The sequence below is a fragment of the Phyllopteryx taeniolatus genome, chromosome 7 (genome assembly GCF_024500385.1).
Source record: "Phyllopteryx taeniolatus isolate TA_2022b chromosome 7, UOR_Ptae_1.2, whole genome shotgun sequence".
In the NCBI taxonomy this organism is placed as follows: Eukaryota; Metazoa; Chordata; class Actinopteri; order Syngnathiformes; family Syngnathidae; genus Phyllopteryx; species Phyllopteryx taeniolatus.
Genome location: NC_084508.1, coordinates 16,282,956 through 16,296,187, shown reverse-complemented (window position 1 = coordinate 16,296,187; position 13,232 = coordinate 16,282,956). Strand labels below are relative to the sequence as shown.

The following is a 13,232-nucleotide window of genomic DNA, read 5'->3' as shown; positions in this document are numbered from 1 at the left end:
CAAGTGGATTTGTTAATTCTCGCAAGTACTTTTTTAAGCAATTTAGAGAGCTTGATGCAACATTCAACTTTAAAAACACAACAATGAAATGTTTTAAGAATTTCAAGCACGAGTTGAAGTATTTGGTCTCAGCTGCTAATATCAACACAGACGGCGTCTTACTTATCAGGGTCTGACTCCAGAAAGATGTCGTCTCTCTCCTCGCTTGTACTGGCTGTGCCTGCCGTGAGTAGGCCAGGAGTGGACGTGCTCACCATGGGAACTGACTGAGAGGCCTGCTCTGCGGTGTCTGATGGAACCACCTCAGAGAAGACTAACAGTGTGAGAAAAGTGAGCGTATACATGCTGTTTCTTTGACACTGTGGTCGTGTGCTGGCATGTTCAGTATCTCAACGAGAACTAAGGGATACCTGGGGCAGCCAACTGTAGCGGTGTGGTGGGAACACTGCGTCCGCCAGACTCCTCTTCATGAGATGCTAGGAACAAGGGGCTGTCAAACATCCCAAGACCTGAAGACAGTCACGATCACAATAGATGTTTTGCCATTTAAAGTGGGTTCACAGAAATCACAATTACATAACTGCGTGGTGGGGGTGTACCTCCTTGAGCTGCAAGCTGGCCGAGATCTGAGCTGGTCTGTGGCACGTCATCCGATTGGCCAAAACGGAAGGTCCGACTTGAAGCCATTTGGGGCGAACTGCTGAAAGAAATACTGAGTTAGGAGGGGAAAATAATCAGCAGAAGCATGGAGACACCAAAGTTCAAACGCATGGAGGGTTGTTATGATAAAAGTGATTTCATTTTGAACTCAAAGACAAAAAAAATGCAGCTAAAGCAGGGTCCACCCATGCTCTACGCCACACTTGACGATTAAAAAACAAAACATAGCAAATCGGCATGTGTGTGCTTTCTCCCATCATAATGTGTGGTGAGCTGTGTTGGTCATGTGGAGTACAACACACAGTAGTACGGCAGAAAGCACACACATATCTCCATCGACAAACATGAGTCTCCTCCCCCAAACCAGACGTCTGTGGTGGCAAGACTGACCTGTGAGAGGCAGCATACTGCCACAGGTCATTCAGACTATCTTAAAGTACAAAAAAATAGTAGTAGTTAGCAGGAAAAAAAATTACATCAATTGCTGTAATAGTCACCTATTTGCTGTTTTTGCTCTCAAGGCAAAGTCATGTATAAAATAAAAATATTTCTTGGGTGTAATCTGAGGGGGAAGCGCTTCATTTAGTCAGTATGATAGAAAAAAAAAATGTTTCCACCGTCTTGTAGCCAATAACAAACCTGTTTTGGTAGGTCGACTATTACAGATTTTAACTATTCATGGCGGGGCTCATTCCCTATATCCTGCGAATAGCAGGGGTTCATATTACTGCATTTGACAATTGCTGAAATATTCTGTTATGTATTAACCAGCAATACCCTTGCTAGAATTAAAAGGTGAGCATGCGTGAGACTTACTGGACAGCCTGGTCAAAACCATCAGAGCGGTGTGGCATCACCAGTGTGGGAGCGCTGGGTACCATCCGGTCCTCGTCGTCAATGTGGTGCTGGTGTAAAGAGGAGCAGTTGGTTAAATCGTGTCATGTTACACGCTGTGTGCATGTTTGGGTGTGGCACATGAAACAAATATTGCAGAGTGACTTACAACACTGCTGGGCACCCCAGAGAGCTGGGGGACCCTGCCGACTGACTGGCGACGAGCAGGGATCCGTTGGGACATCTAACATAAACAAGAAAAGGGTACACTTTTCCACTGAAGCTGAATGATGAAATGACAAAATGAGCTTTCTTTGGTAGTTCAAAAACAATACAATGTCATTAAGTAATGAATATCAGTGGGAGAATTTTTTTAAAATTAAATCTGACCTATATTGCATTTTATTATATATATAAGTTTCATGTTAATCAAGGAAGAGGGTATTCAAAGAAAGCACTGATGTAACATTATCTGTAAGTAGACCTTGTCAGATGAGCTGTGCTATGTGCTACATACCTGAGTGGGAGGTAGTGGATGTGTTGGTCTCCTTGGTGATTGGGGCATACGAATTCCAGAGCTTGTGATGGGTTGTTCAGTAGAGAAGGCCTCCATTGTTGTGGCCTCAACTAAAATATTTGGAGACATATGTCAGTGAAGTGAAATTGTCTTTCATTGCAGAATCTTCTTTCAGTAGTTTTATCATTCTGGTAAAGAGTCCCTATAGACACATTTGAGTTTTTTTTTTTTTTCTTTTTTTTTTTTAACGTAGGAACACTGTAGGAACAAGAGGACAGTTGGTGCTACCCTCTTCTTCAGACAGACAACAACATTACAGCTCTCTAAGTCATGGTTAAACATTCGATAACTAATTAGATGACGGGACAGGTTGTGAGCACATTGGGCGAGTCTGCGGTGGAGCAACACGTGTGCATTAATAAGATTTCCTGGATCTTACAGCTGGCCGTCTGGGAATCTGCTGGTCTCTGGGTGGAGTCAGACGCCCCCAAACTCTCCTCAGTCTCTGTCCCTGGATCGGTTACATCAGCTCCCTGAACAAAAAAAGTATTGCAAGAATACTTCAGAAATAAAAACAACTTCTAATGAACTTAAAACTAACATTTAAGGGAAGCTGACTACAAAGGGACAGAAAATGGTTTGATGTAGCTGTGAATTGATAGAATTACGGGCCCCTTTGGAGAAGGGCCAGAATGTTAAAAATTAAAACTACTACGAGGGAACTCTCAAATGTGCCATAAACACCTCTTAGTAAATTTAAAAGCTTAACCGAAATGATCTACTTTGTTGCTTTTTCTTTGGAGGTCAAAACTAACTTGTGTTATTACTTGGTTTTTCGTGCCAACTTCAGTCATTCAAAGCCAGCTGGCAAGTGTTTTCTTTCCAGCAAAGCTTGTTAACTGTCATGCTTTTATTACATAACAGCAGAGTTACACAAAAACAACATGAGTAGTGTTTTGTAGTTCATCAGGCTACTTTCACTCAAACAGATTACAAATTGGCCCTGTGCAATTTATGACACAGAGGTAAAGTTCTGCTGGGATTAGAGTGGAAAAACTGAGTCGAGTTAGGAGGCACAGAGGACCTTAGATAATGCGGGAAGGGTTAACATGTCTACTGGAAATGACAAGTGTGTGGGTGAGTGTACAGGTCAGGCTGTCACTACGGGTACTCGACACGTGTGCTAATCAAACCTCTGTGTCATCTCCTTCGTACACCTCATTGCCTTCTCCACTCCCCTCGTTGCTCTCCTCTCCGTCTTCTATACCTCCTTCACCTTCCTCATCTTCTTCCTCCACATCACCCTCATCGTACTCCTACAGAAGTTAAACAACAACAACAACAGGGTCACAGAGAGGCTTAAGCCTGTATCGGTTGACTTGGGTTGAGAGATGAGGTACACCCTGAACTAATCACCAGTCAATCACGTGACTGACAGAGAGACAGACTGACAACCATTATGGAACGGTATTCAATCGTCCTCGGCTAGAATACTAGTTCACAGGGGCTAGACAGCGGTTGTACAACTAAATCAGTATAATATATTGAATAACTAGATTTGGGGATTTTTTTCAGCAGCCTAATTCTTCAATTGCCCTTAGAACATGGGTGGGCAAACTCAGATGCTTCACCAATTCACCCGTCAATCTCCTGCTCCATTCCTCCCTCACTAGTGAACAAAACCCCAAGAAACCTGAACGCCTCCACTTGGGGCAGGAGCTTATACCCAACTGGGAAAGGGCACTCAACACTTTACTTTTTACGACTGAGGGCCATGGCCTCAGATTTGGAGGTGCTGATTCTCATCACAACCGCATAACACTCTCCCGTGCGCTCCAGCGAGAGTTGAAGGTCCCGCTTAAGCAAGCCAAATAAATAACATCCCCCGCAAAGAGCAGTGTCGCAATACTGAGGTCAACAAACTGAACCCCCTCAACACCTCAGCTACGCTTAGACATTCTTGCCGTAGAGGTTATGAACAGAATCTGTTACAAAGGGCAGGGTGGAGTCCAACCCTCACTGGAAACGATTCTGACTTACTGTCAGCCATGTGGACTAAACTCTTAGCATACAATAAATAAATGATTTAACAAGATAAACGTCTAAATTAATGCAACGAATTTTACAGTACTCTATGTTCTAAATTGCTGGTGGCCATATTGATGAATGGAGCAGGGCATTTTTGTCTAAAAGACTAACAAATTTGATCAATTTTTGTTTGTGGGGAAAATATAAATGTTCTTCAATATTCCAATGTTTTGATTTGGAATAGGATATGCAGTGCTCCCAATGCATTTACATGAAGGGAAATAAAAGCGCTTATAAAGGTTTTGAGTTTTACTTTTTTTATTTTTTTTAATAACTCGCTGCAATGATTCTAAACACAATGGTACATGTTTTTGGACTGTGGGAAGAAATCCTAAGAGATCTCTCATGCGCACGGGATAAGAAAAACAAAACATAAAACATAGAAACTTCAGAACTGAGAGTCAAAATTATCCTCTTGCTGTAAAGAAATAATGCTAATCAATCATCCCACTGTGCTGTCTAAACAAACCATATTTTTTTTCATTTTTACTTTACCTGCTCATCCTCCTCTTCATCCCCATCTTCTGGGTTTTCCTCACTCTCCGTATCGGTTACTATGACTATAACTTCTAGCTGCTGGTCAGGAGTTTCACTCTGTGTGAGAGCAACTTCTTGGTGCATGATGGTAGACTGAGAGGCTGCACTCTCATCATCTTCATCCAGCGCCGCAAGCTCTTCAGTCTACAAGGTCAAACAACCAATGTTGTTTACAACATAAAAACTACTTGTATAAAGTATTTTCTTAGTAACTCATTTTAACATAACGTGATGAGGTGGATTTCAGGCACCGTTAAAACCAAGAACGAAGGATCTCAACAATTTCATTTCATACATAGTGTTCAGTAGTGCAATGCAGTGATACCCAACCACTGTCGCGAGAGCTCATCAGGTGTGCTGTGGGAAATGATCCAATTTCATTTAATTGGTCAAAAATGTATTTATTACACCAATATTGTATCTGTGTTCAACCATTATTGCCTACGACCTATTGTGACAGGCAAAACAATAAAGTACTCTTCCGCTGGATTGCAGAAGGTTCAATTAACCTGTGTATCCACCTAGTGCCATTCATATAACAGAATAAGTCATGGCACGCTTCGAGTCAGACAGTGATAAATACTAAAATAAATAACTAAAATCTTAACTGGGCCCTGGATAGAAAACATGAACCACGTGAAGGTCCTCATAAGTAGTGATCTCAAGGCAAGAAAAATAAATGAATAAAGAACCCTAGCCAATACAATGAACGTTATCTTTGCTTTGGATATACTTTTACTGGGAACCCGACTGAGGTGACGCAGTTCTAGTTCATCCCTGCTGACAGCCAGACAGTGCTGAATGCACTGAATATTCCCTTTGCAGATGCGCACTTTGAGTATGCATACCAAAAAAATAACATTTGGAAGTTTCTGTGTCACACGGGGCTCAGAGTTCCTTTTTTCTGGTGGTGATGGCAGTGTTCACATCCCCTCTCCCAGCTTACGGCGTGGTGGCTTTTGCAAAGTGAGCTGCTGGTTCTGTGTGTCTCCAGTTTGCTGAGTAGGTGCTGCGCACTCTTCCCTCAGCTTACACGGCTTTATTTGTGGCTCTAACACTTGGTCTTGTGTTGGGCGTAAGCTGCTGCTGCGCGTCCCGCGTCTGCTAGCGCTGCCAACTCTGCTGTGTAGGGCAGTGTGTGTGCGCCCCCTTGCCTCAGCTTGTCACGTACGGGGTCCTGTTTGGCCATTCACAATGGAAGACTCTCACTGTATTGTTGCCTTTGGTGCCCTCCTTGAGGCCACTGGTGGCAGTGGCCTCTGCACAGGACGACTCGGTCCTGATCCACTTGGCAATAGTTTTTCTGGAGATCCATGCATTGATGGCAGTTCCATGCCTAGCACATAGTAATGAGCTCGCCAGTGCGTCAGGCGCCTCTTGGATGGTGAGGACTGGGCTACGGCCAGCCTCTGAGGTGGAATGTCTACATGCAATGTTGACTGGGACCGCCATCTAGCGGTCAGCAAGGATGAAAGAGAACAAAAGTTACACATGTAACTACGGTTCTATGAATACCGAATGACCGCCACTGCGTTGTGTCACTCAGACACCGGACACCATATGACTTTTTTGGTATGCATGCGCAAAGGGAAATTTCAGTGCTTCTAGCACCGCCGTCTGGCGGTCATTGGGGATTCACAGAGCCCTTGTTACATATGTAACATTCGTTATGTTTGTGAGTGGAAAAGCTGTTTAACGGTGCCATGATTCTAGACATTTTGGATGCCATCTCCGAACAAAAAATCGGTCACTTCACACTGACTAAGATATCATCATTATTTCAGTATAAAGTACTGTATACACTTTGTAACATTTTTGTTTGATGGTGTGAGATGATATTTTTTAAATGTAAATGTGTCCCTTTGCTCAATAAAGGTTGGAAAACACTGATGTAGTGCTTTTTCAGGGAAATCTAAATATCTTAGCTAAGTAAAGAGGACATTTGAACTCCAGTGTCTGATTTACCATTTGTACAGCACATCATACAACTGGTATGCATATTTTATTACCAGCACAACACAAAAACTACTGATTTATACAAACATTTGTGGCGGACGTGGCATCGGCCAAAAATTAATCAAATCATATTTTGATGTGGGTAGGTTACTTGGGTTTTGGATGTTTTCACAAACAACTAACTGCTACCGTTTCTCTTGAGTACATCATTATGTTGTATGCTGGCATACCTGACTGGCTTCTATACCATCTTGACTGTCTGTTGGTACCACCCCCTCAGCCTCAGCGTTGTCATCAGTCATCATTTCTTCCTGAGGGGACCACATGACACCAGTGTCTTTAACAAATTCAAAATAAAGTCCCAATGAAGATGTGCAAGCTGTGTAACCTCTTCACCTCGGGACCTACTCTCTGGATAATGCGCAGCTTTTTTGGAATGGGAGCCCTGGAGGTGTCCTCTTGAGGAGCCTCTGTGTCTGTGACCACAGTGCTGCTACTTTCATCTTCTTCACGGGGCCTTTTGGACATTGAGGAAGAAGATCCGGGTGTGGCTGAAACTAGATAAAGCATGGATTCTATTTGGCCAAATCTCAGATAGTGAGATTGAACATTTGGTGAATTGACTTATTTAAAAAAGGTAAATTCACCAAATGTACTGTACTTTTCCCACTCAAACTTATATAGATGATTTAATTTATTCTCACCAGTTCCAAATACAGCAGAGGTGGAGGACGTTGAAGGCCATTCCACCTGCGAGCTCTGTGTTGCCTCAATTACCACAGGCGGCAGCTCCTGATTGACTGGCTCCGCATGGGTGACGCTCTGCTGTTGCGTTGGCTGGACAAAGGCTGTGGCCTGTGTCTGGGTTTGCTGCACAGTCAACATGGGGCTGGCTAAGGTGGTCTGGATGTTGGGGCTTGCTGAGCGCACTGAACCACTGGCACTCCCATACACAGTCACGTGCTCCACTGGTGGGCCCTCTGTAGTCTGCATGACTGCAGAGCAAATTAGGTGATTACGTAGAATTCATTAATTGAGTATCACATAATGACTTGATAGTTGACATTCCTTTAAAACTCAAATTCCTTTTACACTCAACCAGATGCTAAATAATTGATATATTGGATGTGATTAGGGTGACTAACATTACTATAAAATGCTTGAGCTTCTACATGCCATTCTTAAGACTTACCTTCTTGTGTCTCGACCTGTGTTGTGGGCATGACAGTAGCGGTGGGTGTTGGAGTGGACACAGTGGCTGGGGTGATCATGGGCCTGATGCTTGCCCTTGGAGTGGGTTTGTTCCCGGGGTTGACAGCTTGCTTGCTAGCTGTGGCTACTACAGGTGTTGGCTTTATGTTGGCAGTTGGCGGCTCAGAGGTGCTGGCACTGAGCACAAAGGTGGGCACACTGTCAGGTCACATCTGTATTACTCTGCTGCACTGGATAAGTGTTTCACTGAGTGCTTTAGCACACCCCCATCCCCTACTTTTTGTGGATCATACCTGCCCCTATCTGCAGCTGGGGTTGACTTAAGACTGATCTGTCTCTGTTCCGTGCTTCTCTGCTGCTCCTGAGGCTAGAACCACAACAAGTCATATTCATATTTGATTTCTATTTTCTACAGAACATAAAATCTCATCACAGACCGAAGACTCACTTTGCTTGGACCCGCCTCAACAGGCTCATCTCTTTGCTCCTGTCTTTCTTGCTGACCTCGCAGTTCTCTCAGTTCTCTTTCTTGTCGATTAAACCGACCTTCGTACTGAGACTTTATCGCACTTACACGGACGTCTAACTCCTCACTTAGCTGCTTTAGCTCCTCACAACGCTGCTTTAGCTCCTCATTTTCCTTCTGCAATTCGTCTTTGGCGCCTGGACATGACATATGCATATTTACGACTCAAATAAACAAAGGAAAACAAAATGTGCAACTCGAAACGGCAATGGGGAGAACATAATCTTACGATTGTCTGAAGACATGCAGTTGCTGGGATTTTATTATTAGTGTCTGATTTTAGTACTTAAGTGTTCGTGTTTTACTGTTGTGCAGTTTGATGTTTCAGTGCTTTCACTAGTTTTAAAATGTTCTTAGTATTGTAGTTAAGCACAGCTATATACACACACGCGGATAACATTGTTTGTACCCTTTTGTTCATGAAGGAAAAACCCAGTGGTCACAGAAATAACTTGAATCTGACAAAAGTACCAATGTAATAAAAATGAACCAATGAAAATCAGACATTGCTTTTGATTTGTGGTTCAACGGAATTATTTTTAAAAAACAAACTCACAAAACACGCCTGGACAAAATTGAAGGTACCCCTCACTAAATATTTTGTTGCACAACCTTTTGAGGCAATCACTGCAATCAAATGGTTTTTGTAACTTTCAAAGAGACTTCTGCAGCTTTCACCAGGTATTTTGGCTCACTCTTTAAGAGCAAACAGCTCCAGGTGCCTCGGGTTTAAAGGGTGTTTTCTGCAGATAGCATGTTTCAGCTCCTTCCACATATGTATAATAGGATCAGGGCTCATAGAAAGCCACTTCAGAATAGTCAAATGTTTGGCTCTTCGCCATTCTTGGGTGTTTTTAGCTGTGTGTTTCGTTATCCTGTTGCAAGACCCATGACCTCCAACTGAGACCAAGCTGTCTGACATTGGTCAGCACGTTTCTCTCTCAAATACCTTGACAGTCTTTAGATTTTATTGTAAACTGCACAGATTCAAAACACCCTGTGCCAGAAGCAGCAAACCAGCCTCAGAACATAACAGAGCCTTCTCCATGTTTCACAGTAGGGTTAGTGTTCTTTTCTTCGTATGCTTCATTTTTGCGTCTGTGAACAGAGCTGATGTGCCTTGCCAAAAAGCTCCAATTTTGTCTCGTCTGTCCATAGGGCATTCTCCCAGAAGCTTTGTGGCTTGTCAACATGCAGTTTGGCAAATTCGACTCTTGTTTTTTTATTATTATTTATTTTCAACAGTGGTGTCCTCCTTGATCATCCCTTGAAGTCAATTTTGGCTCAAAACATGACTGATGGTGCAATCTGACAGTGATGTACCTTGACCTTGGAGTTTACCTTTAATTTCTTTATAGGTTGTTCTGCGCTCTTTTGTTACCATTCATATTATCCACCTCTTCAATTTGTCATAAATGTTTCTACTGTGGCCAAATCCAGGAAGGTTGTCTTCAATCCCTTAAGAATATGTGCAACTGTAGTCACAGCAACATCAAGCTGCTTGGAGATAGTCTTATAACCTTAACCTTTAACATACTTGTCTATAATTTCTTTTCTAATCGCTTGAGACAACTCTCTTCTTTACATCCTCTGGTCCATGTTTAATGTAATACACACCATGTCACTAAACAGCACAGTGATTACCTGTCCCCCTTTAAAAAGGCTAACCGACTGATTACTAGTTTGAAGACACGTGATGCTAATTAGAGGACACACTTCGTTTGAACATGCCCTATGGTTCTACCTTTCTTAGGATTAGCATCATTTTTGTCAAGGCCTGTTAAAATAATTCTGTTAAACAACAATTCAAAAGCTGTCTGGATTTCCATTGGGACCCGAGCTCATCTAAGAATAAATACACAAGTTCTGTGAAGGCCTCAGTCGTCTGTTAGAGAACACTCGTGAACAACAGCATCATGAAGACCGAGGAACTCACAAGATAGTTAAAGATAGAAAGATAAAGTTTTAGTTTATCAGTTTATTTTTGAAAGGGGACAATGCAATTTCATAAAACACATGAAGTACACATGGTTAAAAAAGCCAGAATTAGCCAGAAGGCTAGTTTTCATCTGTAGTCCCCTGGCCATGATGTAAAAAAGCAGTAAAATACATCTACAAGACAATATAATACAGGATACATAATCAAACTATACTATTAAGAGAGAATAAAACCATAATTTTTTTGATCATAACAAAAAGACAACATAACATACTTGTCTTTTAGTGTTGACAGCTATAGGTGTTAACTAGCCACATTTTCAGTTTTTTTATGAAGGCCTTGTATGTTGTAAGCAGTTTAACCTCCTCAGGTACTGAGTTCCACTCACCAGCACTCCTCACTGACCAGGCTGACTTACTGAAAGTGCTCCTGCGCAGAGGAATGAGACAGTCACCTCTGACAGAGCCTCGAGTGACACGCTCAGAGCTGTTTCTTTGGCTGATGAACTCAGCCAGAGGAGCTGGGGCCAAATCATGCAGTACTTTATAAATCAAATTTAAATCTGCAAATATGTGAAGACTGTCCCAGTTTAAAAGACTATTTTTTTTAAAATTGCACAGTGATGATAGTGCCTTAGTTTTTTATCCATCACTTTAATTAATTACTTGTTTGTACAAAACTTCCAATGTTTTTTTTGCATTCTGACCAGCCTGGGACCAACTGGTTATGCAATAGTTAAAGTGACTAAGAATCATCGAATGCAGGTACATTTTTGCAGCTTCAGTTGACATTTCATTCCGAATTGCACGAAAATTTGCGAGGTTTAATTTGATATTTTTACACAATTTGTCAATATGGGCTTTAAAGGAAAGCTGTGAATCTATTATTAACCCAGTTAATAAGTTAGAGAGGTTTAAAAGCATCATCTGTGCCAAGACTTCAAAATTGCTGTTCACAGATGCTCTTCATCAAATCTGGCTGGGGTTGACCTATTTTGCAAAAAAGTATGTCTAGATGTGCAAAGCTGGTAGAGACATAGCCTAAAAGACTTGCAGCTGTAATTGAGCAAAAGCGAACAGCAAAAGGTGGTGCTAAAACATATTGATGCAGAGGGGTCTGAATCCAAGGCACACCACATTATTTGCTTAGATTCTTATAAAACTAGGTATCATTTCCATTCAACTTCACAATGATGTGCTTCTTTGTGTTGGTCGATCACAAACTCTCAATTAAAAAAACCCTAATTTGTGGTTCTAAGATGGCATATTAAAAGGTTCAAGGGGTAAGAATACCTTTTAAAAAGGCATTGTACATCCACATTACATACATACAAAATAAAACAACTGTTTAGAACATTAAGATACGTATAAAAATGAAAATTACATTACTAACTAAATACAGTCATCATGCTGATGATTGGAGGTATTGGAAGGAACACTCTCTTACTTGTGAGCTGGCTGATCCTTTGCTTGGCAAAAACAAACGCCTTCCTGGTCTTCTCCACCTTGTCTGCCATCTGCTGATTCAGTGAGTCTTCCTTCTCCTGCAGCTCCTGTCTCAGCCTGCCCAGCTCCGTCTGCAGCCTGGATGACAGTTCCTGAGCATTGTGCACCTCAATTTCACGCTCTGCCACCACCTTTTTAAAGGGAAAAGTACAACATAAAAAGGGGCAAACATGTTTCCAGTGGAATTGTATAATTTTTTTGACTAACTAGAAATGTATGGCTGTAGACTTTACCCACTATCACAACAAAGGAAGAACATATTTGATGATGGGTCACCTTATTGATGTTCTCCAGTTGTCCCTCCAGGTCTTTAATCCTTATGTCAGCCTGACTGAGAGAGTCTCTAAGCCCCTGCAGTTCCTGAACTGAGGCTTGACGAGCCTCTTCTTCTTTGGATGGGCCTGCAGCCTCAGCTATTATCTAGACGTACAGTACAAGGTTTAACTGGGGTATAAACTATAAGAGAGAGTGTTTGGTGCATTTACCTTGTCATGTTCTATTTTGAGCTCATCGTACTGAGTCTTGTAGCGACGTCCAAGCTTTTTGACCTGGGTAATCGTCTTTACCTTCTCCTGGATTTCAAGACTCTTTGTAACGACTTCTTCTTTGAGCAAATTTCTGTCATCTGTTATCTTACTTAAATTATCAAGCAAGTTTTGTATTTGGCTTTGCTGGGAGGTTGAGAGGTTGCTGGTCCTGAAGACAGATGTTTATAGAACAGAATCAATTATTATGCAAGTACATAGTTAACTAATCAGTCGAATGGAGTTAGGACTGCTGGAAGTTTATGTCCTCCTCAACTAGTGAACAGAACACTCCAAATAGACATAACTGCAATTTCTCACCTGGTTACCTCTGCTTTGATCTTGTTGTTCTCTTCAATGAGCTGCTGGATACGTTTAAGATGTACTTCCTTCTCTGAATGTAGACGCTTGTACTCCTCTGGATCGGAATCTTTCTGCTGACTCACCAAATGCTAAAAAAATAGAGTAATAAAGTAATAATAAAGCAAAATATACAGTAGGTACGGACAGTATTCAGACACCCTAAATTGTTTCACTCTTTGTTATAAAAGTTCTAAGAGCACAGTGGCCTCCATAATCCTAAAAAGGAAGACGTTTGGGACGACTAGAACCGTTCCTCGAGCTGGCCGTCCGGCCAAACTGAGCAATCGGGGAAGAAGAGCCTTGGTGAGAGAGGTAAAGAAAAAAAATAAAAATAAAATAAATAAATAAACACCTTAAGGACTCAATGATGGTGAGAAATAAGATTCTCTGGTCTGATGAGACCAAGATAGAAATGTTTGGCCTTAATTAGAAATACTATTGTGTGGAGAAAACCAGGCACTGCTCAACACCTGTCCAATACAGTCCCAACAGTGAAGCATGGTGGTAGCAGCAACATGCTGTGGGGGAGTTTTTCAGCTGCAGAGACAGGACGACTGGTTGCCATCGAAGG

The 13,232-nt window shown here is 41.9% G+C and overlaps 1 protein-coding gene across 3 annotated transcripts in view; it reads right to left on the bottom strand.

The window, feature by feature from the left end:
- The window catches only part of tprb (translocated promoter region b, nuclear basket protein), a 34,066-nt gene that overhangs the window by 1,707 nt on the left and 19,127 nt on the right, over positions 1–13,232 (bottom strand). Inside the window, exons 30-48 of one of the 3 annotated variants that reach the window (XM_061778926.1) lie at positions 12,620–12,750; positions 12,260–12,470; positions 12,051–12,194; positions 11,716–11,905; positions 8,253–8,467; positions 8,098–8,171; positions 7,785–7,981; positions 7,297–7,587; positions 6,989–7,149; positions 6,823–6,903; positions 4,595–4,780; positions 3,205–3,327; positions 2,451–2,544; positions 2,012–2,121; positions 1,664–1,738; positions 1,477–1,565; positions 600–700; positions 411–509; positions 163–313 (exon numbers count right to left, since the gene is read on the bottom strand). In XM_061778926.1, the coding sequence (XP_061634910.1) occupies positions 163–313; positions 411–509; positions 600–700; positions 1,477–1,565; positions 1,664–1,738; positions 2,012–2,121; positions 2,451–2,544; positions 3,205–3,327; positions 4,595–4,780; positions 6,823–6,903; positions 6,989–7,149; positions 7,297–7,587; positions 7,785–7,981; positions 8,098–8,171; positions 8,253–8,467; positions 11,716–11,905; positions 12,051–12,194; positions 12,260–12,470; positions 12,620–12,750 (2,723 nt within the window). The other 2 variants (XM_061778927.1, XM_061778928.1) reach the window with 2 other exon arrangements.